Genomic DNA, 28,000 nt, shown 5'->3' on the forward strand with positions numbered 1-28,000 from the left:
TCCCACCCCCAAAAAAGCAAAAAATTGTAGGGTAGATGATATTCAGTGTAATTGTAAAACTGATCAAAAACAAAAACCAAAAATCCCACTGTTTTGTTTTTGTCCCTTTAGGAGAATATGAAGAAGCACTTAAGGTAATGTTTACTTCGTATTATTTTCAAGTATTTGAAAGATACTTATTAAAACCTAAACTCCCCTGGAAAGTACTAAGAATAAGCAGAATGACACCTATTGCTAGGACGTCTGTTAAGTAGGGCAGGGACTCAGCAGCAGGCACTTCTAATCATTGCCGGCCTTAGTGCCACCATCTTAAAAAGAAGCCCAAGGGAATGGAGAGATAGCTCAGGCGTTAAGAGTACTAGCTATTCTTCCAGGTCCTGAGTTCAATTCCCAGCAATCACCACATGGTGGCTCACAACCATCTGCAATGGGATCTGATGCCCTCCTCTGGCAGACAGCACTCAGACATGAAGAAGAGAACCAGCAGCAGCCCTGAGCATGGGGCACGCTTCTGTGATCCCAGCACTCTGGAGGCCAAGGTGCCTGGACATCGAGTTCAAAGACCAGTTAGGCTGTGTAGCAAGATCGTGTCTCAAAACCAAAAAAAAAAAAAAAAAAAAAAGGAGGTGGCAGGAGGATTATTTAAGCCTAGTTTAGGGATAACTTGGGCAGCAGAACAAAACCCAGTTTCAAATAAAATATATTTGTACAGGAAATTTTAGGTGATTTTTTTTTCCTTTCTTGCAATGCTGCTCTAACTCAGGCCCTGGTGCGTGCTAAACAAGTGCTCAATATCCCATCCTAATAGGAATCTTAAGACTATTGCATAAAGATGGGTAAAGGGAAAACAGTTTTGGGACACAGGGGGCTAGACTCTTAGCTATTCAGTCCCTAATTTTTCTTAAACGTTTATATAACTTGATGAAAACCAAACAGCTTCTTGGGGTTTCCATAATACTTTATTAGGAAGACGTTCTTCACAAAGATACAATGACTTAAGCTTGCTTTCTAAAATACTGGGTTAGGAGAAAAGTAAGTGCTCAGCTATAGGGAACAGCTTTAAGTCTCCATGATTAGTACCAGTCTGGAAGTAATTTCGTCTTTTAGAAAGCTGAGATTAGAGTTAATGCCTTACAGAACAAGCAGTTAACAGGTACTGCACACCTGTACTTGGAGTACCTCAGAGGAAGATCTCAAGCTTTATGCCAGCCAGGGCAACCCAGGCAGACACAAGGTCAAACTACGCAAACAGTAATTAAAGAAGAACCAGTAGATGGCAAAATCTCACCTAACAATTTCTTCAAATGTTAACTTAATAAAGCCATTTGTAGTTGATATTCTTGACAAGCATCAGGCGAGATATTAATAGAGGTTGACTATCCTTATCTAAAATGCTTGGAATAAGATATGCTTCATATTTTTTAAACTTGATTTTGGGATATTTGTACTTTTATAATGAGATATCTTAGAAATGGGTCCCAAAGCTAAATTTGAAATTTGTTTGTCTCATATATACTTTTTATAGCCTAAAGGTAATTTTCTAGAGTATTCTTAGTATACAGTATTTTGTTACTACTGATCATAAAATGCTAGGTGCTAATTTTCCATGTGTGGCATCATGTCAACACCTCAAGAGTTAATAAGTTTAATTAAGGTGTTCAGCCTCTTCACTTAGAAATGCAAACAAAAATTACAGCACAGTTCACCATACTTCTGCATTCCAGCGCTTTGACATTTCATTTGGAAAAAGAGAACCATGATGTGTTTTCATTTTGTGACATGCTCTTGTAACACTTTTAGATGGCTAACATTAAGCAAGGAAATCAACTACAGATGCAAGTCCACGAAGGGTGCCATGTTGTAGATGAAGTGCTCCCCCAAACTGTAGTAGAAAAACAAGCAACTGCCAGGACAGGGAAGAAGCCACTCGCACATTACTCTTCGCTGGTAAGAGTCTTGGGATCAGATATGAAGACCACAGAGGAGCCTACAGCAGAGGTACGAGAGGATGGGCCTATCCGTCCAAGTCTAACCTTACATCTCATTGTCTTATATAACATTTGAATAGTCATCAAAGATTTGGGCAAGGAGGCTGGGGAAATAGCTTGAAAGCACAAGACCCTGAGTGTGATCTCCAAAGAGCTGGAAAGATGACTTACTGGGTAAAGAGTTGGTTTGCCAGCATGTACACGAGTTCAAATCCCCCCAGTTCACAGGCATAGTGTCATGTTGTAACCCTGATGTGTCTAAGTGCTCCTATGGCAAGATGGAAAGCAAGGACAGGAGAATCTCTGAAAGGTGACCGGCTAGCCACCTTGGCATGGCAGTAATGAACAATAGACGGGCTCTAGTTCCCACAGGTGGACGGTGAGAACCAACGCCCAGTGCTATCCTCCGATTGCCACATATGTGCCCAGACTCACATAAAAGCCATGCGTCATACCTATGTGTAATCTCAGGACTGAAGAAGCAGAGACAGGAGAATCCTTGGGACTTACAGGACAGCCAGCATAGCCTAGTTGACTGTTTCCAGGCCACTGAGTTGAGTCTGCCTCAAAAAGTTTAAAAAAAAAAGTACCTAAGGGATAACAGCCAAGCTGCACATGCACACACTGCCTCCACATGCACACACTGCCTCCACATGCACACACTGCATACTCATGTACACAACAACTTGGGTATTAAGGTGACCATCTGGATCTGAATTTTTGAAACTAGCAACCTTGATTTACTTCTAGAGAAAGGAAAGAAACTAGAATACACATTTTGATTTTCTTCTGTATTCTTTCTCAAAAATTTGTGTGTTACATGCTTTTGACATTTGGTAAAGAAATAATACATTTTAGAAAAATTTAGAAAAAGTAACTTCTTTTGTATTTTCTCCCAGGCACGTTCACCTGTTCCTTGTGACACCGACAAGCCTCAAGACAAGCCCCCAGACTGGTTTACAAGCTACCTGGAGATGGTGAGTGTCCTCTCTGACCTGAGTTTTAGCAGCACCGTTGGCACAGGTAGAAAGCTGAACCCAGATGACTGCAGCCTCTGATGCAGGGGAGTGGCAGCTGTGACTTCCAGACATAGAGCAGATCTGGTGAAGGAAGTTCTAACCTCTGCCTGAAGCGTCATAAAAAGAGACCACCCAGTTCTAAGTTTGTGAGGGGACAGACAGATCTCTGTCCTTGAAAAGGACAAGTTCACAGAATCATCCCAAGGAGGAAAGAGTCACTTCATGAGGATGAGACCTGTTAATTACATTGCTGTGCCTTCCTCCAGTAGCCATTAGCCATGTCCTTAACGTGCACCCAGAGACAGGGAAGGTCCATTTCTTCTCACTCTTCCTGGTGCTGGAACTGAGTTTCCCCTACCTTCTGTTCTACATTGTAGTTCAGAGAACAAGTGGTGAAGGAAACGGTGGAGAAGCTTGAACAGAGGTTGCAGGAGAAGCTTGTCCTCCAGAAGCCACCCTTCAGTTCCTCACCCTCAGAAGTCTCAATGCCTATTTCAGAGGAGGAAACCCTGTTTTTGCCAGAGAACCAGTTCAGCTGGCATATTGCTTGTAGCCACTGCCAAAAGAGGATCGTCGGTGTGCGCTACCAGTGTAGGTAAGCAGTTCCTGGGCAGAAGCGGTGGCCGACTGGCATTCTGGGAAGTTTAGGGGAAGCTGTGAGTCTTCTTTCTCCAGCCTTAGGCAGTGTGGCTTTGATTTAGAAGCACAAGCCACTCCTCATTTACATCCTTTGTGGTCTTGGAACTATTCAGAGTGCCATTCAGATACACATTTGGATTATCAGCATCAGGCCAAATTAGGTCACTAAGGATAGACCCCCTTGTTCAAGTTCAAAATGTTCTTGTATCTTACTTCTTTCCACAAACTTTCATGGAATAGGTGTGAGTGGGAGTTATCTTCTCATTTTACTAATGAGGAACTTAGGCCTCAGCATCGCCTAGAGGCAATTAAAAGTCTCCACCCAGCTGGTAATGGAGCAAATGAAAGCTTAATCTGGGTTGTTCCTCTCTACTTCAGGGACTTCCTGCTGCGAAATTTTTACTATGTTGGTCTTTTCATACAGCCTCTGCCCATCCTACAACATTTGTGAAGATTGTGAAGCTGGACCTTACTCCCATGACACTAACCACATTTTGCTAAAATTTCGGAGACCTGTTGTGATTTCCTCTGAGCCATTTTTCTACTCAAAGTATCCCACTCCTCGTCTGCCTGCTGCTTTGGAACAAGTCAGGTAAAGCCATATTTGTGGCTGCTCATCCATTTGGCTTCTTTTTTTTTTTTTTTTTTTTTTTTTTTTTTTTTTTTTTTTTTGGTTCTTTTTTTTGGAGCTGGGGACCGAACCCAGGGCCTTGCGCTTCCTAGGTAAGCGCTCTACCACTGAGCTAAATCCCCAGCCCCCCATTTGGCTTCTTGACTCTGTTGACACAAAGTACTGATGATGAAAATATTTGAGTGGGCTGAAGAGATATCTCATGGTAAGAGGTAAGAGCACTGGCTGCTTTTGCCAAAGACCCTGGCTCACTTCCCAACATCCACTTTAGCAACTCACAACAATCCGTAATTCCAGTTCCAAGGGATCTGACACACATTTCTGCCTTTGTGGGCATCAGACACAATGTGGTGCACATACATATTCAAGCAAACACTAATACACATGAATTAAAAGTAAATAAATCTTTTAAAAATCTGGCCAGCTGCCTTTAATCCCAGCACTCATAAGACAGAGGCAGGTAGATCTCTCTGTGAGTTCAAGGCCAACCTGTTACAGAGTGAGTTCCAGGACAGCCAGAGCTGCACACAGAGAAACCTTGTCTCAGGTGAGAAAAAAATCAGATGTAATGCCCAGCACTCAGAACCGTCCTGAGTGTTAGGCCAGGCTAAGCTACATAGCAAGATAGTCTCATAACAAAAGAAAAGTGCAGTGGTAGTATATAGTATCACAAAATTATTAATAGTCTGTATTTTTGCTCCTTCTCAATTGATGTGTGATAATGAAACAGTTGTCTGAGACTCGTCAAATGGAAATGATGAGTAAATTAAGAGACTAGATGCTAACGTTGATGACGTGCATTCAGTCCAGCCTGCCTCAGGCTTTCTGTGTTTTAAGGCATTCATTCGTTATCCCACAGGCTCCAAAAGCAGGTGGATAAGAATTTTGTGAAAGCAGAAAAGCAAAGGTTGCGGGCTGAGAAGAAACAGCGGAAGGCAGAGGTCAAAGAGCTTAAAAAGCAGCTGAAACTCCACCGGAAGATTCATTTGTGGAATTCAATCCATGGACTCCAGAGTCCCAAGTCGCCTTTGGGTCGACCTGAGAGCTTGCTGCAGTCTAACACCCTCATGTAAGTCCAGGGCCAAGGCAGGGATGTGGCCTCCGGTCCAGCTCTCTGAAACAGGGATTTTAGCTGCCCTTGCTTTCCCTGCTGTGTCTCCGAGCACCCACCTGTTTTAAGCTTCCCATTGTCTTCCGGGCTGGTTCAGGATGTTTTTTTTTTTAAAGATTTATTTATTTATTATATATAAGTACACTGTAGCTGTCTTCAGAAACCAGAAGAGGGCATCAGATCGCATTACAGATGGTTGTGAGCCACCATGTGGTTGCCGGATTTTGAACTCAGGACCTCTGGAAGAGCAGTCAGTGCTCTTAACCACTGAGCCAGCTCTCCAGCCCCTCAGGGGTTATTTTTGACCCTCAGCTTTGATGCCTCATTCAGAAAGCAAGAAACTAATAAGGCTTAGAACAGGGATAATTCAGACTTCTCTTTTCTGGAGGCAGTCTGGCAGGGTTGGAACCAAGGAGCAAATCTCCAGTTGTATTTATGAACACTTGCAGTTACCCTATATTTATGGACACTTATAATTAACCTTAGGCAGCATATCTTTGTTTTATGGCCTTTGTTTTATGGAATTTGAGTGTGTGTGTGTGCGTGTGCGCGAGAATGCGTCAGGGCCTGTGTCCTTGACATGCGTGCTGATGGAGTCAGGTCTCTTTCTTCGGCCTTTATGCATTCTGGGGATTGATCTCAGGTCTCTGGGCTTGCACGGCAAGCACCTTTTCCTGCTGAGCCTTCTCACAGGCTCAGCCTAAATAGTGTTAGTAGTTAAGTCAAGTGTATTAGTACCCGCTTATCTGGAGTCACAGTGTGACACGTTCAGAGGCCATCACACCAGTCGCAAGTGACTAACCGTCTGCATCTCTGTCCAGGCTTCCTTTGCAGCCCTGTGCCCCAGTTATGCCAACACTCAGTGCAGCATTCGTGGATGAGAATTTGCCTGATGGGACTCATCTTCAGCCAGGAACCAAGTTTATCAAACACTGGAGGATGAAAAACACAGGGAATGTGAAGTGGAGCGCAGACACAAAGGTACGTCCCCAAATGTAAAAACGGGGATAGGCAGGAGCAGAAAGCACAGCTGACAAGCTTCTTCCTGTTCTTTCAGCTCAAGTTCATGTGGGGAAATTTGACTCTGGCTTCTACAGAGAAGAAGGATGTTTTGGTTCCCTGCTTGAAGGCTGGACACATCGGGGTGGTGTCTGTGGAGTTCATCGCCCCAACCTTGGAGGGGACATACACTTCGCATTGGCGTCTCTCTCACAAAGGCCAGCAGTTTGGGCCTCGGGTCTGGTGCAGTATCATAGTGGATCCTTTTCCTTCCTCTGAGAGCCCTGTTAACCTTGAAAGGGATGGGATTAGCTCAAGCAAAGCTGATGACTTCACCTGTGAGCAAGAGGTGAGCACTGAGCTGTTGGCCCGGTCTACCACATTATTTCCTCAGTCATTAGGAACGTCGAGCTGTGGCACATGCCTGGAGTCCATGCTTGCAGGAGGCTGAAGCAAGAATATTGCAGGTTCAAGGCTAGCTCTTCCTAGGGACCAAGAGAGGGACCGGAATGTAAAAGAACTCACTGGTAGCTTGTTATTCTTGCAGATTTCCTGACAGTTTACTGTTTCTGAATTCCCATCACTGTGACAGAATACTGTATAGTTAACTTCTAAAGAGATAGGGCCGTTTGGGTCTCAATTTCAGAGATTCCTGTCTGATTAGGCACCTCCAGTGCTTTCAGGCCCCTAGTCGGGGTATTGGGATGTACTGACAGAACATACAGCACAGCAAAAAAACAAAACAAAACCAAAAAACGCTACTCAGGCCCAAGATGACAAGAAAAAGAGGAAGGGACCAGACCTAAGGCTCTCATGTAAGGATACACCTCAGAAAGATTGTCTACTAATGCTTTGCTTCTAGGGAAGCTAAGCCTTTTCTTTCCTTTCTTTCTTCTTGGTTTTTCGAGACAAGGTTTCTCTGTGTAGTTGACCAGGACTTAGTCTGTTGACCAGGTCTCAAACTCACGGAAATCTACTTGCTTCTGCCTTCCAAGTACAGGGATTAAAGCCATGCACTACCAACGCAGGCTCTAGGGGTCAGGCTTTTAACATACCAGATTCTGGGGATACTTCTCCCTACAATACATTTTTATGCTGGTGTTTGGCCTAATCCTCAAGGTGTTTACAATCCTTAGGGTGCTTAGGCCGTCCCAGAGGGCTTTTGTATGTGATGGTGCTTACTGCACCAGGAAAAGAAAGGCAGCCTGGGCTTCTGGTAAACTCCTGGTAGCTTTTCTCCTTCACACTCACCTCCTATAGAGTATCCCTGAGCTCTAAGGACATTGTCACCTACTTGCTTGCTGCAGTCCATTGTCACTTTCTTGTTAGTGGAGCAGACTCTACTGTTTGAACTTAGAGCTAACCAGTGTTAATTTCCTGGTTTGGGCTAACTGTACTTTTATCAAGTTGTAGAGGATGGCAGGTGAAGGAACAGTGTCTGAACTCTTCACTGTTTCTGCAGCTTTTCTAGAAGTCCTAAATTAAATAAAAAATGTTAATGTAAAGGTTCTGCTGCGTTTTTATTTTAGGGATGACCTTATCAGCCTGGTGCTTGAGCTTTGTTGAGGTCCTAAAATATGTCCCAATTATTTGTCCCTATAGGAAGCTTTTCTTCTAGCTGAAGAAGAGATTCCATTGGGTGAGGTGACAAAGCAGACAGAAGGGACAGGATCCAGTGCCCCACAGAAGACACAACATGCTGCCAGTGAGAGGGAGCTCTACATTCCATCCGTGGACCTTCTGACTGCCCAGGTAAACACCGTTTTGAGGGACAAGGGCAGAAAGAGGAGTACTGAGGAAAGAGCTTGCACCTTGTTATTGAGAAGGTGGCACAGCCATCATGGTTCTGGGGAGTTACAGATGGGCAGACTGGATTTAGCATCCAGTGAGGCATGGAGCAAGTTTCTAAACTGTTTTCTCCTGAGCTTGAAGCCAGGCTTGTGCTTCCCCACAGCTTCCCTCCAGTGGTCTCAGAATCTTAGCCCACTTCACTTGCCCGCCCAAGTTTCCTCTCCCCCTGCCAGTTAGAGTTTGAGACACCAAATTCCCTTTAAGTCTTCTAATCACTTGGTTGAGGGGGGACATGAATTTGAACAATTGAATCCAGGCAATATGCAGGAAACCTGAAGGTCCAGTCATAAAAGAACATGGCTCCCACTTGTTCTGCAAATGCTTGTGTTTGACCATCTCTTTTTCTAGGACCTGCTGTCCTTTGAACTGCTGGATATAAACATTGTTCAAGAATTGGAGAGAGTGCCACACAACACCCCTGTGGGTAAGACTGTTACTTCGCTCATCTTGTTTAGGTGTTGGCATTACGGTCTGTGGCCCTAGAGGGCGAGGATTCCTCCCATGCTGTGTGTGACAGTGAAGTTATACCCATGGTCCATCTCCTCCTCTCCCTGTTGTCTGTCAGTACCACAGTACAAGTGTGTGCAGGGCTGCCTTGCTGTAAAGGGACCACTTCTTCATTTTTCTCCCTTTGTTCCTTTACTCATAGTTTTGTATCTTGGCTTTGACTTTCTAGGCTAGTTCCTTGTTTGTGGCCCAGCTTTGATCAGCCAGAGCTAGTTGCATTCCTGGTGATCTAGAGAAGCTCTTCATGATGTGACAGGTGGTGGAGCATATTTGGGTTTATTGTAACCCTGTAGGAAGCAAGAAACCTACAGAATGCTGCTTCTGGGACACTTGACTGTTACGATGTCATGCTCTCTCGGTTGATGGTTTCCTGTCTTCACTCTCCAGATGTGACTCCCCGCATGTCTCCTCTGCCGCATGACAGCCCTTTAATAGAGAAGCCAGGCTTGGGGCGGATACAGGAAGAGAGTGAAGGGGCGGGATTGAAAGCATCTCCTGGTAAGGGGTTAAATGTCTGTAAAGCACGTACTTTCCCTTTCCACTCACACCTGTCCTCACACGTCCATTCCTCATTACCTTTACCTCAGCAAATCGATGTCGCATAGCATCCCTTGCTCTCTAGTCTCATGAGAGCAGGAGCAGCTCTGCCCTCACCCAGGCTTAGGATGCACTGACTGGTGAGAGCTCCCAACTCTTCAGACACTAAGGGCAGATGGGCTTTGTGTGTCCTTCAGATTCCACTGTATTAACAAAGAGAAAGGCCGAGACCCCTGCTTCAGTCGAAGAAACGGAGGAAGACCTGAGTGGGACCCAATTTGTGTGTGAGACTGTAATCCGATCCCTAACCTTGGATGCTGCTCCAGACCACAACCCTCCTTGCAGGCAGAGGTCCCCACAGAGTGAGTGTCCCCATATTTCCTTGCTGAGAGGGGAGGGAGGTTGATCTTGGTTGGCTTCTGACTATGCTGGCATTCTTACTAGAGCACCAAGAACAAAGAAGTCAGGGTTGGGGATTTGGCTCAGTGGTAGAGCACTTGCCTAACAAGCGCAAGGCCCTGGGTTCGGTCTCCAGCTCCGGGGAAAAAAAAAAGAACAAAGAAGTCACCCTAACTCACTTCTGCCCTCTCCCAGGGGAATTACAGCTGTATTCCACAGAAGAACAGCAGCCTCTTATGCTGCCCGGATTCTGCAGAAAGGATTCTTCCTGTAAGTTGACAGGGCGCTTCAGCAGATGCTTTCATTGGCAGCTGAGTTGTCTCCTTTCTCCCAAGACAGCAATCTGAAAAGTGCAAGGCAACACAAGAATGCCAAACTGTTCCCCAGAGTTAAATGCTTCCCTAAAAATGCCTTCATGGTTCTGGAGAGTGGCTGTCGATAGAGAACTTGTCTTACAAGCTCCGGGAGCTCAGCTCCATTTCTTGAACTCACATAAAACCTCAGGTGTTGTGGCAGACCCTGTTGCAAAAATAAGGTAGATGGACAGACATTTTACAAACGCCTTTAATCTCAGGATTCAAGGTGCAGATGTAGGCACATCTGTCTTAAGTTTGAGGCCAGCTATGTAGTGAAACACCATTTCAAACAAAAGATGAGGGAATGGATTCTGGGGAACTACACCCAGTGTTGACCTCCTCTTAGTCTTCATACAGTCTCATTTATCTACCTGCACACTTGTGCACAAGCATGCACAAGATCTTCAGAACAGACTGCTAGTATCAGACTGGTAGAGCCAGTTCTATATGTCTCAAAAACTATCCAAAAAATTCAGTTTCTGGTACATCGTAACAAAATTACCAAATGTGAGGGCTTGGGAAGATGGCTGGTGGGTAAGAGTCCTTACTCTGTAAACAAAGAGACCTGAGTTTCAATCCTCAGTATCCACCTAAAAGCAAAGCACAGCCTTGTCTACCTGTAACCCCAGCATCAGGGAACTGAGATAGGCAGATTCCCCAAAGCTCACTGCCAGCCAGCTTAGCCAAAATGGCCAGCTTTAAGTTGAGGGAGAGCCATGAGGAAGACACTTGATGTCCTCACCTGGCCTCCATGCACACATACATGTATAATGAGAATGCATCACACGTACCAAAGAAAAATGAAATTTGACCTGCATATACCTTTAAACATGATTTTCCTATTTTTGCTTAAAGTGAACACAAAAATGAATGCTTTTTTATCCATACAAATAGCAGAAAGGTGTAGAAGGATAAACCAGTTGTTTAATTACTGCAAGATAAAGGAAAGCAGGCCGACAACCTAAAGTGCTTACCACATGACTCCTTTTTCTGGCCCTGATAGCTAGCTCACCAGTTCTGGTGAAGCTTTGTCTCAGTCTTTTAACTTCCACAACAAAGAGAAAAAGAGGACAGTAGGACTCACATTGCTCATTGGTAGTCTGGCTGGTTCAGCCCACACACTTGTTTCTGTTGACTTCCCAGCTATTTGTTTTGGCATCATCTTGAAACAGTACAGTCGTGGCTGTTTCAGTCATCTTGAAACAGTACAGTCCAGAAACAGCCCGTTCCTTTGGTTCTTTCCACTGTACCCTTTGTGCTAGCTCGTGATCCACAAGCTTTACCAAGTGAGAACAGCACTGACGTTTGCTGCCAAGCCACTTCCTTCACAGTGATTACTTTTATTCTTTAGTGAAATTTGCCTTGCCTGAAGAAGGACCACATGGAGATGAGAGGGAGGAGATTGTCCACATTGCTGAGGAAGAAGCCATTGAGGAAGAGGATGTCCAAGATGAAGAAGTTCAGAGTCAGTCTTCTGCTTCCTCTGAAGATTATATCATCATCCTGCCTGAGTGCTTTGATACCAGCCGCCCCCTGGGGGACTCCATGTACAGCTCTGCGCTCTCCCAGCCAGGCCTGGAGCGAGGGGCTGAAGGTGAACCTGGGATCGAGTCTGGGCAGGAACCAGCTGAGGCTAGAGAGAGACTCCCGGAAAGGGAGAGCCAGCCAAAGGAGCAGAGCATCAGTGACATCCTCACGACCTCACAGCATCTGGACACAGTGCCTCTAGTCCCAGAAGTGGCAGGACTTCCAGCAGCACTGTCCAGGTACTGCTCAGCACCTCAGCCACCCTGTTCTCCAGAGCTGGAATGACCAGCTTTACCTCAAACCTTTCTTTTTCTACAACCTAAACTTAGATGAATAAAAGTCATATTCAGATTTCTCAGCATCTGTAAATTTGAAGTTTAAACAAATGTTTGTTTTAGTTGACCTTCCCTGAGCATAGTCTGTCTACTGATTTTTTTTTTTTTTTGTTCTTTTTTCGGAGCTGGGGACCGAACCCAGGCCTTGCGCTTCCTAGGCAAGCGCTCTACCACTGAGCTAAATCCCCAACCCTTGTCTACTGATTTTTTTATAACTAAGAGGAAAATCTTTAAATATAAACATCTCTGGATCTTCCCTTTACATTTTGTTTCTTAAATTGAATGAATGTAACAAAAACATAGGTAAGGATTTGTCAGTTAGCTCCATGTTAGAGCACTTGCCTGAAGAGCATGAGGGCCTGGGCTCAACAGAAAAGCTCTCCTCTTCCGTGTGCCAACAAGCAGAGAACAGTTATGAAATTAAATAACTTACGGATCTATACCACAAACCCAGAGAGAAAGAATGTAAGTCTCTAATGCGTCTGGGCCACTGTCTCGCCTACTAGTATAGAAAATGTGGCCGGTTGTGGTGGCGCACACCGGTAGGATTTGCTGAAGGAGGCAGAGGCAGGAGGATCACGAGTTCGAGGCCAGCCTGGGCTACACATTTGGGCTGGAGAGATGGCTCGGTGGTTAAGAGCACCCGACTGCTCTTCCAGAGGTCATGAGTTCAATTCCCAGCAACCACATGGTGGCTCACAACCATCTGTAAAGAGATCTGATGCCCTCTTCTGGTGTATCTGAAGACAGCTACAGTGTACTTATATATAATAAATGAGTAAATAAAAAAATTTAAAAAAAAAAAAAAAAGAAAAGAAAAGAAAATGTGGGAGCCCTGACTATAGTACGAAATGCTCAGGAAGGGGGAGGTGGCCTGAATGAAGCCGGTTTCTCTAGCTGGATTGTGGCTAAAGAAATCAGAGTGGGGGGCTGGGGATTTAGCTCAGTGGTAGAGCGCTTACCTAGGAAGCGCAAGGCCCTGGGTTCGGTCCCCAGCTCCGAAAAAAAAAGAACCAAAAAAAAAAAAGAAATCAGAGTGGAATGCAGTCCTTCTGACCACACTGCCAAGTTCACATGTGATGGGATCAGAAAGGTGAAGCCCACAGAATCCAGCACTGCTGCACTGTTTACTGTTCTCATACCACTACTTTTCAACTTAGCTCCAATACTCTTTCTTTCTAAAGGAGCGCCCCTTGTGGACAGTATGAGGCACCACGAGTGGATTCACCAGTTACCATCCAAGAAGTTCTCCCAGTCCCCGATCACGTCAGAGGAGGTAATGCCACGCTTGATCTTCGCCTCCCTCCCTCTGCTGCTTTCTAGCGGATATCAGGTATCAACAGGCTCTATGTTTTTGAGATCGTGGCCTTGTTCAGAGACATTCCCTCTTCCCTCTTTCTGTATTCCTCCCTCATGCTGGGGTTTCTACCCTTAAGTGTATCTGGAAACCTTACAGAGGTAGACACTGCACTGTGCTGGGAGAGCGCAGCCTTGGAAGCAGGCCAGCCTAGGCTCCAGCTCGATTTACTTTGCTTCAGCAGAGTAATGCAGCAGCTCAGCTAGTTTGTGGTGCCAGCAGGTCTGTCCCCTCATTAGAGGTCTCAGGACTATAGTACTGTGAAGGAGCAGTAAGGAGGTTCCCCACTCATTGTCGCTTCCTCTTTCTAAAAGTGCCAAAGCTAAAACAGAACTAACACATCAGAGTTAGAGGATTAGAGAATTAGTTTTCTACTCAATGATGTCCTCTTGTATAGCATTTCTAGACAATTTGTCTTCCTCGGTGACTTAAATCACCCACAGAACTTTCTAAAACTTAAAAGAGGACAAGAAAGGAGGAAGAAGACTTCAGACCTCCATTAACTTGCCGCCTGCCTCAGTAATAGCGTGTGGGTGCTGCAGCTAACCACAGCTCTTTTGCTTTTAGAGCCCAGAGGCTCAACAGGACTCGCAAACAGCCGACAGAAGAGCTGTGACCACTCAAGGTAAAGACCTTGTGAAGTCTCCTCTTGAGAAGCAGGAAGACCTCCCAGCATTGCTTCTGCTTAAATGAGCCTCTCAGAGCATGTGCAGAGCACAGGAAGGAGCACCCTCATTCCTCCTTGTCTTTCTTCTGAAGCTTATGTGCACCACTGGACAAAGAGCTAAAGCTTGTGCTTAAATGTTTCACTTTGTAGGGATTACCCTAAAATTCACCTTACCTGTGATGCCCAGGAAGCCAGGCAGGTCAAGCCCCGGGTGCTGCGTCTACCTGTTTTCTCTTAGATACAGCTGCCTCTCTGGTCCCTGTCAGATCAGAATCCAGAAAAAACACATTTCCTTTGCCAGGTTTTCTCTGAGATGTGCAGACAGATGGCTGGTGTCCAGGGGTGCCCAGGACCACATTAATTTTCAGCTGGGATGGAAAGCTGGTGTGGTAACTAGGGCATGCATTTCCTGCAGTACTCAGGTCTTCTGTCAGCCGAGCCAGAGCCCTGCAGCAAACCAAGACCTGTAGCTATGAAAACAGTTCATTCTCTTTTTTACATCTGATTTTTTTTCTTTTAAGGATACCTCTTTTTTTCTTTTGAGAATAGCACCCACATTATCTTGTAAGGTCATGATTTTATTTGGGGAGATAATTTGGTTTTCCTCTGTAGGCACCACAATGGGAGCAGCATTGCTGGAGGACTGGTGAAAGGGGCTTTGTCTGTTGCTGCCTCTGCGTACAAGGCCCTGTTTTCTGGGCCACCAGTCACTGCACAGGTCAGTGTGTGGTTTCTTTTCCTTAATTTCAGCCCCTTAGTCACTAGTGCAAATGGCAGTGTCTTTCTGTCTGGATTGGCAATAACTGTGTGTAAACATTCTCTTTAATGAACACACAGCCCTGCCGTTTCCTAGCGTTTTAATCAAGTCACTCTGGGGAGAAAAGGAAAAGAACCTAAGATTTGTGGAAGGCCTAATACATATACCGAGCGTTCTACAACAGTGTAGTGTAGGTACGACAGGGTGTGTAAGACACACAGTTCTGTCACACTACTAAAGGGAATTAGCAAAGCATACACATTTCCAGGACAGGACACTGTGTTAGTGCGTCTCCCCCTACTAGGTCCAAGGCTTCCTGGGAGTTCGTATCTGAACTGAAGCCTGAAGCACAAAGCAAGTATATCCCAGGAAAGTATTTTAATGCTGGTAGCGCTCACCTGTACTCCCAACAACTCAGGAAACAGAAAGATTGCAAGTTCAAGGTCAGCCTGGGCTATGTAGTAAAACCTTTTCTCAAAATAAAATTTGAAAATATAAAATCATAAAAAGGGTACAGATGTAGTTTAATAACAGCACACTGGGTTCAGTGACAGGGTCTTGTCTTCTCCTTTGAAAGACAGAGTAGCTAGCTAGTAAGAGTTGAAAGTGAGTGGGTGATGAATTTGATCTGAAGAGAAAAGACCAACTCTTAAGTGCTGGGGTTTTTAAGGCATAGGAAGGGTCTGTGGGGGTGGGGGGAGTTGGGTTTGTTTGTTTTTGGAACAGTCTCTCTAAATATCTCCAGGCTAGCCTTGAACTCACAAATTCACCTGCTTCTGAGAGCTGGGGCTAAAGGCATGTGGCTCAACACCTCCATTAACATAAAAGAGATAGGAGCATCAGGACTCGGCAGTGACTAAGTGATTAAAACGAGCTCAAGGATAAATCTCAAGCTTTAGCTTAGGTACTCGGTAGTATGCATTACAATGAGAAAGTGTGGCCAGTGCGAGCTCAGTGAGTAAAGGTGCTTGCTGCCAAGTCTTGACAACCAGAGCTCAATCCCTAGAAGGAGAGAACTGACTCCTCTGACATCCACATGAGCATCCCACACACAAACACATCATAAAAGATAATAAATGCACCCCCCAAGTTAAAAAGAAAGTTTATTACTTGAATAGGAACAAACCTTGTCAGTTTTGCTTAGTGTTGTTTACAACTTATCCAGGTTAAAATAAAGCCGGCCAGCGTGCAGTTGGGTCTGTACACTTCCATTACAGACGAGAGGTTTGGCCTGAGGGCAGCAGAAGGCTACTAAAAGTGAACGTTAGAGGAAACAGGGCCACTGCTGGGACTTGGGGAGGTTTATAAGGGGTCAGTAAACAGTGCTAAATGCTGCAGAGAGCTGTGATCCGATGGTGAGGAATTTGACAATTGAAGTATGCCTTGCTAGCTACATGGGGGAGAAAGGTAAACACTAGTCTACATAAGGCAGAAGAAGTTGTTTACAAGACAAACAAGGTTGGCAAGCCCAGCAATGAAACATGTTATCAGTACAGATGAGAGGAAAGATGATAAAGAGAAAAAAATGTGCCAGGCACAGTGGTACCAGCCTTTAATCTCAGCACTGGGGAGAATCTCTGTGAGTTTGAGGCTAACCTGGTCTACAAAACAAGTTCCAAGACAGTCAGGAACACAGACTCTGTTTCAAAAACCAGAGACAGAGGAGAGAGAAGTACAAACATTAAATCTGTCAAGGGTGGTGGGTGTTAGGCTGTTCTAAAGCAGGCAGAAAGAGGGAGAGTAGGGGTTACAGCTCAGTTACAAAATATATGTCTAGCATATGTGAGGATGAGGCCACATCTCTGAGTTCAAGAACATCTTAATATACATAGCAAGTTTGAGGACAGCCAGGACTATTTAGAGAGACTGTCTCAAAAATGGGAAGGGTGTTTCTGTAAATGGGTGTTAGCATCCTCTTTTTGAGATCATTTCTATTTTGAGAGTAAAAAGTCAAAAAGACTTACTTATATGGCTGGTGAAGTTTTGATGTCCCATGCCAGTTTCTGGAAGTCTTGCTCACATCTGCTCCATCACCACAGTTTTATGTTAACAAAGTCTTCAAGGCTTCTTGTCATCTTCAGTTTTTACTTGGCTGAAGATGGGTGGTTTCTGTTTGTTTGGGGGCTTGGATACGAGGGCTCACTCTGTAGCCGAGGCTCATCCCAAACCTCTGCTCTTCCCCAGGCTGGGATCACAGGTCTGAGGGCTGCTGAGCGTGCTGCTTGCAGCAAGTCCCCTGAAGCATTGTCCTCCTCGGTTACCCTCTCCTTCAGTTACACACACATGGTCAGGGGCACTCTCGACCCCATGACTTGTTGAAAAGTTGTGTCCTTGCATCTAATTACCTAACACTTTGAATAAGGAGGAAAGACTAGGATGACAGTGTGATACAAATTTGCAAAGAAGCAAATTATACAGAAAAATGTCTCCTTGTCTTTGCACAGCCCGTCATTTCTGAAGATCAGACCGCAGCCCTGATGGCCCATCTCTTTGAAATGGGATTCTGCGACAGGCAGCTGAACCTAAGACTGCTGAGAAAACACAATCACAATATCCTGCAGGTTGTGACAGAGCTCCTCCAAGTGAACAACAACGACTGGTACAGCCACCGCTATTGAGGACTGGCCTCGTATTAAATAACTGCCTGCCGCTCAGAGGTGGTCTGTGCCGTCATGTCATTGAGGTGTGGGTGGAAGCCCTTGCTTGCTTTTTAATCTGATGAATCTATGTCGAGCGTCCCTGAATTGTCAAAGCCGTACCTGTTACAGTATTTTTTGGAGCAATCAAAGGCCAGAACTTAAATTTTCACTTTAGAAATGGATGAATGGTAGGAAGACAGTTTTCAACTGATCTGGACAGAACTCTCTCTGCTGTAGTATGTGGAAGCGTGTAACTTGGACTTCCTGTAGACTGCTTCTCCTTCTGCTTGTATTGAAGTTGAGTATTTTCCTTTGGTTTATGTGGATGTTTTTAATGGGCTGTTAAATGTTAGTTTGGTTTTTCTGTTTTTTAAAGATTAACCTTGAATGTTTTCAAGAATTATTCTAATTTCTATAACCAACCCCAAGCTTCATAGCTATGTAAAGACAGCAGATCAAGAAAGTCATGTCCCTAAAAGACTTAGTAAATAAGTAACACTTTGCTTTCAGAAGACCTGGCAGGAACCTGGAAGGATGGCAGGCATGCTGGTTAACCCACAGCACCTACTGGACAGCGTCTGTCAAAGTAACTCTGCATACATTTTTTAAGGAAAAATCCTGGGTAGTGTGAAATATTTTGCTAGTCCTATAAAGAGGGGGAAACCCACCTGTTGGAGAAAGGGAACGTTAACATCATCTTTTTTTCTGTCACAGCAGATGGTAAGGAGGACAGGTGTGTGTAAATATTCACATCAGTAAGGTTACGGTGCGAAGGAGGGGACACACATGCTGGTGACGTCTCGAATGTGTGTAATCCCCTTCTGAGGTGTCCAGCCAAGAGCAAGAAGTAGTGCTTGGGGGCTAACCCACAGAAAGGTCAGTTTACCACTACAGTAAGTGGGAAGAAGCTTCCTTTCAGAGTTCTAGGTCTCATTTAGTTTATAAAAGGGCACTTTGGGTACAGATGGGTACAGAGGTCACAACACTAAAGATTTTACTCCTGGTAAGAATTTGAGAGAAGGAATCTGGACTCCAGCTCAAAGGGGAAAGATAGGTGAAATAGTATTATTTAACTTAGTTGGTATTTATAATAAATGGCGATTTTAATTATTCATAATATGTTTATTTACAGTCTAACTCTTGAATGCTTCTAAATAAACCACAATTCAAACTGCAACCAACCAGGCTGTTTCTTGTTTAAAACGTTTTCATGGGGTTTGGGGTAAAGGCAGAGAGAGCCAGCCGCATGGTGTGGGTAATTGAGTGGATTTGGAGTTGGACCTGTCTTGACCATCTGGGTCCACTTGTTCGTTCCGTTGTACTTGCACATAGTCACTTAAAGAATTGTGAATACGGGCTGGAGAGATGGCTCAGCGGTTAAGAGCACTGACTGCTCTTCCAGATGTCCTGAGTTCAATTCCCAGCAACCACATGGTGGCTCACAACCACCTGTAAAGAGATCCGATGCCCTCTTCTGGTGTGTCTGAAGACAGCTACAGTGTACTCATATAATAAATGAATAAATCTTTAAAAAAAAAAAAAGAATTGTGAATACAAGTTCTTTGAAACTCTTACCTGGACTAGTTTTGGTCCTTGTGATAGCAGCATTTGTCCTGGAAGCCGGAAGCGTCTTCCGGCAGCGTATGCCGCCGCTCAGAAGGAGGGGGCGGGGCCGAGGGGCGGGGCCGAGCCTGGCTCGGACTCTGAGCCTGTGATAAACGTGCTGCTCCCGCAGTTTCGATTATGCTGAGGGCGTTGTCAACTTCTGGTAAGGCGTCCCCAGGACCCCATCTTTTTTCCCTTTACAAAGCAAGAATCCAGAGATGTTTGGACTTTCTTGGCGCCCAAAACATAGTCCCCAAATTTGACTAACGGCCAGTGTGGTGGGATTTAAATCCTTCCTCCGTGAAGTCCTACCTTTCCTTCCTTGCCCACCATAGCAGAGTCTCCTAGTAAAGAGGGGACTTGACCCTCCCGGTAGGCAAGAGTCCCTACTCCCTACCTTCGGCACATTCACTCTCTCAGGTCTCTCTAAAGGGAGCTGATGGCCTCCACCCTACCCTAGAGGCCCTTCTCCCAAAGGAGCATTCCAGAAAACCCAATCTTGCTGCCGAGAAGAGCCTGGAATCCTTGATCTAAATCAGGTGAGTGAGGGTCTTTATTTTAGCCCAGGAAGACCTGAATGTGACCTAATGAGCTACCACTTCATCCCAGCCCCTACTCCTCAGGGTTTCGGGGGAAAGTTCAGATTTAACCTTGACCTTTCCTAATGAAGAACAGACTCCCAAGATCTCAGAAAGCAATGCAGATCTAGGCTCCCTCCCAGTCCAGTTTCACAGGGTTTCTTAGCCACAGTTCTCACCTCTTAAGAAACCCTACTTTTCCAGCCGGACTCCCGAATGGGAGCTGCCTTCCACACTCCCAAGCGGACTTCAGGCATATCTTCCCTGGTGCTCTGAGATTTCTACAGAGTAATCACTTGATTAGGAAAGACAAAAGGACCCTTAGCGACTGCTATGGTTCCTGCTCCTAGTCCTACTCAGCTTCCCTTTCTTGGAAATAAATAACAGCTCAGCTTTTCCTGGTTTAAAGAAAAATTATACATTCACTTACAGAAGTCCCTTAAATTGAAATAACCTGCTTTTTTTTTTTTTTTTTTTTTTTTTTTTTGGTTTTCTCTGAATTGAACTCTTTAAAAAAAAAATAAAAAAAAAAATAAAAAAAAAAAAGCGGGGTTGGGGATTTAGCTCAGTGGTAGAGAGCTTGCCTAGAAAGCGCAAGGCCCTGGGTTCGGTCTCCGAAAAAAGAAAAAAAAAAAAAAGCCTCAGGGCACCGCCCAAACCTTTCTTCCCTAAGCAAAAGCTTGCTTAGAGAATGATAGGGCTTCTTGCCAATCTTAAAACCTTAAAAGCTGGCATCCATGCTAATAGGCTGAGAGCTCTGAAACCTTGTTTTATTTCTTAGTGAAAAATCCCACTGAACTATGGGTAAGGCATTCTCCCAGCTCACCTCTCAGAAGGATGAGGACAAGTCTATCCTACCTGATAACCCCGCCATGGCCAGCAAGGCTGCCAACTACTTCAGCACTGGTAACAGAAAACCATCACACTCCTGTGTGCCTTGTGAAAAGGCTGCGAGTACCAGCTTTGTGACTTGTCCTACCTGCCAAGGCAATGGGGAGATCCCCCAAGGTGAGTAGCCCAAGGCTCTGGAAATATCCTAGAAACCAGGGAGTGAGCAGACCTGCCCCTCTGAAGCTCCTGGAGTAGAGAGACCTCACCTGCTGAGTCTGAGGCTGACCAAGAAAAAATATCCAGGCTGTGCCGTGGTTCTGTTCCTCAGCTTCTAGCGGAAAGTGGCTTGTTTGTTTGTTCCTCGAGCCAGTGTCTTGGGGTTTAGGAAGTTAAAAATGACCTCAACAAAGGAATGGGACACCTCTGACTTTCCTAGTGACTCAGTGTTTCTTCATACCTGGTAATGGCAGTCACATTCCTCTTTGAGCTGAAAGCTAGGGGGTCAACTTCAATGTTGATGGTGTTCTCAAGCCTGCTGTGGGACAGAGGCATCGTGTTCTGCCACTGCTAGATGGGATAGAGGGATACTCGGGGGAGGCTGGCATAGGACATATTTGTCACAGGCACTTCTTGGCATTCTCTCTCACTCTCTTTCCCTCTGCAGAGCTAGAGAAGCAGCTGGTGGCCCTCATCCCTTATGGAGACCAAAGGCTGAAGCCCAGACGCACGTGAGCTTTATATATCCTTAGGGGCTGCCTCACCTGTCTCTCCTCTTTTGATCTGACTTTTCCTCCCATTGGTTTTCATCTAGAAGCCTGCGTCCCATTATGCTCAAATTTATATGAATGTGTTTCCAAGGATCATCCTTGGTTAAGAATGATCGTATTAGCGACTGGGATTGTAGCTCACTGATAGTGTGTTTGCTTAGCCAGTATGCAAGAGGCCACAGGTTTGATCTTTAGCAATAAATACATGTCATAGTTTTGCTAATAAACTTTATTTCATAATGTAGGCAACATATTGGAATATCATACCCCATAAATATGTACACTTACATGTCAGTCAAAATATAACAAAAAATAAGGCAGCATAGATTATAGTAGGTATAAGTTAAGGCCATTTCATGGCTGTGTGAATCCTTCCACGAGAGAACCAATCCCCCTGGTCGCCGCTCCCTTTGCTATTGCAGTGTAGATCTTCCGTTCTTCCTAAGAGAGATTGAAAACCAGCTGCTCAGATCTCTTCTGGAACAGTTTGGAACCTCAGAAGCAGCCCTGGGCTTCAGTCTGGTGCCCATGATTCTGCATGTGGTCAGCATCCATTAAACATAAATCAGTGTCACCCCCTCCAAAGACCCTCAGCTTCCACCTGAGAGCTGTTGCACACCTCCTCCCCCGCCACTGCAAAAAAAGTCGAAACTATCCCGAGAGATAGCTCAGCAGGTAGAGGTGCTTGCCCCCAAGCCTGATGACCTGAGTTCAAACTCCAGGCCTCACATGGTATGAGCGAACTAACGCCCACAAGCATCCCTCTGTGATAAAACTAGAAACAAGGAGTGTCCCTCATAAAATGCTGAGTTCTGTCTCTTTTAATTCATATCTCCGATTGAACAGCGTGCACAAAAGGTATCCCATTCAAAGTTTTGACTTTAATTAAATATTAAAACTCAGAGCTCTCAAATAATCATGGACCAGCTCCCAGTAGTGATAGTAGCATTCATTGAGATCCTGCTGTGCGCCAGGAACAGGGGATTAGTAATTTTTTTTCCTCCGTTGACCATAGGAAATTCTGTGAAACAGATACAATTATCTCCACTTTATCCTGGGCTTTGAAGAGGTTACGTAGTGTCACTTGCGTCGTGTCCATGGGGATAGAGAGCTGGGAGTGGAAGCCAGGTTGTTCCAATCCCGTGCTAAACCACAGCTAGAGTGCTAAGAGTGCCGTTGCCAGCTATGTGCAAGAGAAACCCAGTTGTCTGGAGAGGGGGAAGAGGGGACTGAATCCCCTCCAAGTTTCCTTGGTGTTCATATTTCCCTCGTGGGGGTGGGGGTATGCTTTCCCACAGGAAGCTCTCTGTGTTCCTGGCCGTGACCATCTGCCTGCTGATTTTCTCCCTCACCATCTTTTTCCTGTATCCACGGAACATTGTTGTGCATCCTGTAGGCCTCAACTCCTCTACAGTCGCCTTCGATGAAACTCATGTACAGCTCAACATGACGGTATGTGGTAGCTGCTCCCCGTTCCACCCCCACTTTCTTCCCCCCAAACACCTCTGTGTAGCCTATGGTGTGGGTACCAAGGATCTTGTGGCATGCAGAAGATTCCAAGGCAACATGAGTCCCGTAGTAGATTGTATGGCATTGGGACTCCAAACAGTGGAGAATCAGAATCTGGGCCAGATCAATCACAGGGAAGAATAGAGAAAAAAAAAATGGTGAGAAATAGAGCAGGGTAAAACTGGATACTGGAGGGGTGGAGAAATGGTTTGGCAATTAAGACCTCTGGCAGTTCTTCCAGAGGATCCAGGTTCAGTTCCCAGCACTCATGAGGCAGCTCACACTGCCTGTAATCCAGTTCCAAGTGATTTGACATCCTCACACAGAAACTCGTGCAGGCAAAACACCAAGGCACATAAAAATTATTTTAAAATCTGGCCAGGTGGTAGGGGTGCACACCTTTAATCCGAGCAGTCAGGAGACAGAGAAAGGCAGATCTCTGTGAGTTCAAGGCTAGCCTGGTCTACAAGAGTGAGTTCCATGACAGTCAGGGCTATAACAGAAAAACCTTGTCTTAACACACACACACACACACACACACACACACACATTCGTGGATCCTGAGCCAGCAATTTTAATGAGTAGGTTCTCACTGTGTTGCCTAAGTTGAGTCTTAAATTCCTGGGCTCAAGTGACCCTCTCAGTCTCCAGAATAACTGGAACTGTAGGGGTGCACCACAGAACCCAACCCAGTCACTCCTGAAAAGTGACCTTTGCCTTTAAGAGCCTTCAGAGTCCTTTGTACCTGAGGCCAAAAAAGGGTAGGATGGGACTCAGGCCAAAGAGACAGGCTGCTGCTTGTCTTCTCCCTTCCATGGGGAGCCATCGTCACCGTTTCTTCTCTGAAGTGGAAAGTCAAGGATTCTTTGGGAAGTGGTTGCATGTCGTGTGAAGGAACATTTGGTTAAAGTGGACACAGATGTAAAAGGCTAAGGCAGACTCATGAAGGGACGTTTCACTGAAGCAGACACAGGAGAGAGGGTGTTCTGCTAAAGCAAGCATGTGAAAGGACACATGATGAACTATCCTTTGCTAACAACACTCATGCGTTGGTCCGCCTTACGTTGCATAGTTGAACTGCATTTGTCAGGACACCATACATAGAAATGGACCAAAAAACTTTCTGGTGGTGTGCTGCAGTTTCTGGCCACTTCAAGGACTCGGGCTGATTAGATACACGAACTAAAGGAAGAGACATGGGGAACACATGATGTTTGGAAAGAGTATAAATAGGACTCCACGGAATGACAGAGGCCGAGCTTCGTTTGCTGGTACAGCTAGCTGTGCGAGGCTTGTGGGTCTCATATCTACGCTAATTTTTGTTTCTCTGGAAGAGGCACGGCCGGGAACTTCTCCTGGTGTTCCAGTTGGTCCATCCTACTGACTTGAGCCAAGGCTCAGGCCTGGCTGTCTTGCTAAGTCATGTCACTGCTGTTGCTAACTCTACCAAACTGGACTGCTGGTGTATCCGTGAGGTGTTTGCGAGTGGATCGAGCTGCTGCTGACCTGTGAACTGAACTGCTGGCTTCTAGGCAACACAGATGGGAGTTGCTCCAAAGAACCTTTCTAAACAGGTCCACTCCCCGTATCCTTTTCTGGTTGCTCCGTATCCTTTCTTTTCCACTACCTCTCTGGTGGATGGTGGGCTACAAGGGAAGTTAAAGCCATCATTAAAAATAAGTTTTGAGGGCTGGAGCGATGGCTCAGTGGTTAAGAGCACTGACTGCTCTCCCAGAGGTCCTGAGTTCAATTCCCAGCAACCACATGGTGGCTCACAACCATCTGTAATGACATCTGATGCTCTCTTCTGGTGTGTCTGAAGACAGTGACAGTGTATTCACATACATCAAATAAATAAAATTAAAAAAAAAAAGTTTTAGGGCTGGAGAGATGGCTCAGCAGTTAAGAGCGCCCGACCGCTCTTCCAGAGGTCATGAGTTCAATTCCCAGCAACCACATGGTGGCTCACAACCATCTGTAAAGAGATCCGATGCCCTCTTCTGGTGTATCTGAAGACAGCTATAGTGTACTTATATATAATAAATAAATAAATCTTAAAAAAAAGTTTTGAAAAAATTAAGATTACACTTCTCCTTGCTGTCATCTCCAGAATGTCCTGAACATCACCAACAGCAACTTCTATCCCGTCACAGTGACACAGCTGACGGCCGAGGTGCTCCACCAGACCTCTGTGGTAGGCCAGGTTACCAGCAGTCTCCGCCTGCACATTGGCCCTTTAGCCAGTAAGCAGGTAATTTCCCTCTTCCTGGCCAGCCCTACACACGGGCGTGTAATGTGGTACTGGAGAGGGGGCAGCCTCAGATGCAGCTCACCTTGTGCCTCTTTGGTTGACAGATGCCTTACGAAGTTGCCAGCAGGATTTTGGATGAAAACACATAGTGAGTATCCCTTAGTCTCCTCTCTTCCTATCCTTTCTTGGTTTAAAAACCCAGTTAATATTAAGCGAAGGGCTGGTGAGGTAAAGGTGTTTGCCACCGTGACGTGAGTTTAATCTTCTAGCTTTGCATGATAGGAAGAGAAAGAGAACCCACTCCCACAATTGTCCTTTGATATCCACACGTATGCCATTACTTGAGTGTGCCTACACTCAATGTTTTTGTTGTTGTTGTTTTTGTTTTTTGAGACAAGGTTTCTCTGTGTAGCCCTGGCTGTCTTGGAACTTACTCTTTTTTTTTTTTTAAAGATTTATTTATTTATTATATATAAGTACACTGTAGCTGTCTTCAGACACACCAGAAGAGGGCATCATTACAGATGGTTGTGAGCCACCATGTGGTTGCTGGGATTTGAACTCAGGACCTCTGGAAGAACATTCAGTGTTCTTTTTTTTTTTTTCCCCCCGGAGCTGGGGACCGAACCCAGGGCCTTGCACTTGCTAGGCAAGCGCTCTACCACTGAGCTAAATCCCCAACCCCACATTCAGTGTTCTTAACCACTGAGCCATCTCTCCAGCCTGGAACTTACTCTTTAGACCAGGCTGACCTCAAACTCAGAGATCTGCCTGCCTCTGCCTCCAAAATGGTTGGATTAAAGGTGCAAGCCACCACCACCCAGCTACTAAATGTATTTTTAAAATTTAAAAGTCTCCACTTTATGATTCCTGGTTTCCTGGTTGCTTCAGACTCAGGAACCTGCCTCAGGACTGCCCTCTTGTGGCTAGGACTGCAATGTGCAAGGGTAAAAGTCCACACAGCCTTTTCCTGTTGGACGTGGAATAGGGTGGACTTTTGTTAATCTTTATGGGAGTTGGACTCTTTGAATCTCTGTAGAAGAATAATATCTAGTTTTCTGCCAAGGGAGAGGTCAGCATGTGCCTGGGCCAGGAACATGGATGGCCAGGCTCATCCTAGAGTCTAAGGGCTAAGGGTGACATCTGAGAGGCTCCTGGTGGGAGGCAAGAAAATGTGTGCATTGTAACTTGTAAGTCAGTCCCCTCTTTGAGTTTCCTGACCCCCATCTGCTCACTGTAAAACAAAGCTCAGTGTCTCATCTCTTCTGTCTGTCTGCCTGTCTCTCTTTCTGTCTCTCTCTCTCTCTCTCTCAGCAAAATCTGTACATGGCCGAAAATCAGAGTCCACCATATCCTTGTGAATATCCAGTAAGTATGCTGTGGAATTCCTATGTCCCCACTCCCACTTCAGTCTCGCCTTAGCTGTATTTCACCAAGTAGAGAAAGAGCCCTGGTAGCTGATATCATGAGTCTGTGTTAGCTCCGGAGATTAGCAAGTCCTAGGGCCTGTTCCGGATCTTACTTATCTTATACAGATCCTGCTCATGCACCCTGTCTGGAGCTTCCAGAACACAGGTGAGGCAGCTGCCTCAGTGTCCTGGCAGAGCAGGGAGCAGAAGGAAGTGGGAGGAAGATCTTAGGAAACCAGCCTCACACACTCTGTAGAACCAGGCCAAAGCTATGCTTTCCCTCCAGACTTTACAACAAGCCCTACTTCCCCTCCAGGGGTGCTCTGACCTGCTCCTACCTGACCCATCCACAACAGCTACCCTTCGAGAGCTTCGAATATGTGGACTGCAGAGAAAACATGTCAATGCCCCATCTGGAGCTCCCTCGCCCAGCCTGATCTGTCTGCTGCCCTTCTACACCAGGCACCTGCAAGCGGGTCTGCAGCTCCGCTCCATGGAGCTCTAGGAAAGTAGTGACTGTGTTGAAGGAAACGTCCTGCTTTTGTCTGTGCCTTCCCCTAACACCCTCAGCGCATGGAGCTCCTGTAACAATGTCCTAGTTCCTGAGTCCTCAGATCCCCAGGAATCACTTGTGATGAGTGTCATCGTGCAGACAGGATGTTATGTCATCGTGGTTTGTGTGTGGAGGAATGGCTAACTTGGCATTGTCTTGGGACTGAGCATGTTGGTTACCCAGCTCCACCCGGGTGGGTCTTCAGTTGGAATGTAGTTCTAGCTACACTTCACAACATGGATGGATCTTTTTCAAGTTTTCCTCTCAGTAATAAGTGGCTTTCCGGACATCCAGTGCTGTGTCCGCGGTCGTCTTAGGTGACTATAAATGTTCTCCTGTGCTGTTCTGCTTTGGCCATTTGATAATGATGGTGATGGCCTGGTTCTCTCAGTGAAAGGTGGACAGTATGGTCCTCATCCTTCCTGGTTCAGGACACTGTCCCTGGTTTCTAGGAAGGCAGATTACAGCATCTAAACCTCTCTGTAGAACAGCTCTAATGCTGTCTTCACAGCAGAAGCCAAGTAGCTGAGGGGGAGCCATCTGGTCTACCTTAGAGCAAAGGCAGAGCCATTTGAGGTAGTCTTTATTAAAGGAAAATGTCTAAGCCTGTGTGAGTGGACACAGGACAGGCAGTTGAGTAGGCCCAGGGGCTCTGTTCAGAAAGCCTGAAGGACATAAGCTATTGATATCAGGCCAACGCTGTGGGGCTCTCGTATATTCTCTGCACCAGGCCCACTCGGTTCCCGAGGCCTCTGCCGTCCTCTGGGATGTGACTGTGAAGAGTGACAGATTCACCAGATTTTTTCCTTCCTTGCCCGTCACTACACTGGAGCCAAGCCACAGGTAACTCCCAGTTTTTTACTGAACCCCAGGTAGAGATGTCTGTGTTGTGGGAGAGCAGAAACATGTGTTCTCTGAAGCCATCCTTTGCTGGCGAAAGGCCACGTGGTTGGGGAAGTAAGGCTGAATTTGAAGTAAGGATGCAAGGAAACGATGGTGCCAGTACTGTCCAACTAGCCTGGGAATACAAGGAGGGAGAGGAAGTCTGTCGTCACCGAGCTTTCCCTCCTGGGTAGCCAGGGTTAAGATGTACCAACAAAACTGAGATCGAAGTGTATAAACCAACAAATGTAAAAGATTTCTAACAATAAATTGTTATTTAGCCATGCTGAAGGGAA

General features: G+C 45.6%; 2 protein-coding genes across 18 annotated transcripts in view; both read left to right on the forward strand.

Moving 5' to 3' along the window:
* The window catches only part of Nbr1 (NBR1, autophagy cargo receptor), a 28,331-nt gene extending 9,831 nt beyond the window's left edge, over window positions 1-18,500 (forward strand). For 2 of the 9 annotated variants that reach the window (XM_087572288.1, XM_087572289.1), the window contains 18 exons: window positions 112-134; window positions 1,801-1,998; window positions 2,888-2,965; window positions 3,385-3,602; window positions 4,071-4,238; window positions 5,137-5,346; window positions 6,210-6,369; window positions 6,446-6,736; window positions 7,990-8,139; window positions 8,587-8,662; window positions 9,133-9,243; window positions 9,480-9,644; window positions 9,877-9,951; window positions 11,389-11,803; window positions 13,084-13,175; window positions 13,824-13,881; window positions 14,536-14,641; window positions 17,125-18,496. In XM_087572288.1, the coding sequence (XP_087428414.1) occupies window positions 112-134; window positions 1,801-1,998; window positions 2,888-2,965; window positions 3,385-3,602; window positions 4,071-4,238; window positions 5,137-5,346; window positions 6,210-6,369; window positions 6,446-6,736; window positions 7,990-8,139; window positions 8,587-8,662; window positions 9,133-9,243; window positions 9,480-9,644; window positions 9,877-9,951; window positions 11,389-11,803; window positions 13,084-13,175; window positions 13,824-13,881; window positions 14,536-14,641; window positions 17,125-17,298 (2,768 nt within the window). In that variant the 3' untranslated portion in view covers window positions 17,299-18,496. 9 annotated transcript variants of the gene reach the window in all.
* Window positions 18,501-19,052: 552 nt separating this feature from the next.
* Window positions 19,053-27,995, forward strand: Tmem106a (transmembrane protein 106A). Of its 9 annotated transcripts, none has more exons than XM_087570791.1 (9): window positions 19,053-19,087; window positions 19,345-19,463; window positions 20,284-20,510; window positions 20,998-21,061; window positions 22,399-22,552; window positions 24,720-24,860; window positions 24,965-25,008; window positions 26,175-26,228; window positions 26,586-27,995. In XM_087570791.1, exons 3-9 carry the CDS (start codon window positions 20,303-20,305, stop codon window positions 26,704-26,706), a joined length of 786 nt encoding a protein of 261 aa, XP_087426917.1. In that variant the 5' UTR covers window positions 19,053-19,087; window positions 19,345-19,463; window positions 20,284-20,302; the 3' UTR covers window positions 26,707-27,995.
* Window positions 27,996-28,000: the final 5 nt, after the last annotated feature.

Source organism: Rattus norvegicus, chromosome 10, assembly GCF_021556685.1.
Source record: "Rattus norvegicus strain SHRSP/BbbUtx chromosome 10, alternate assembly SHRSP_T2T, whole genome shotgun sequence".
Lineage (NCBI taxonomy): Eukaryota > Metazoa > Chordata > Mammalia > Rodentia > Muridae > Rattus > Rattus norvegicus.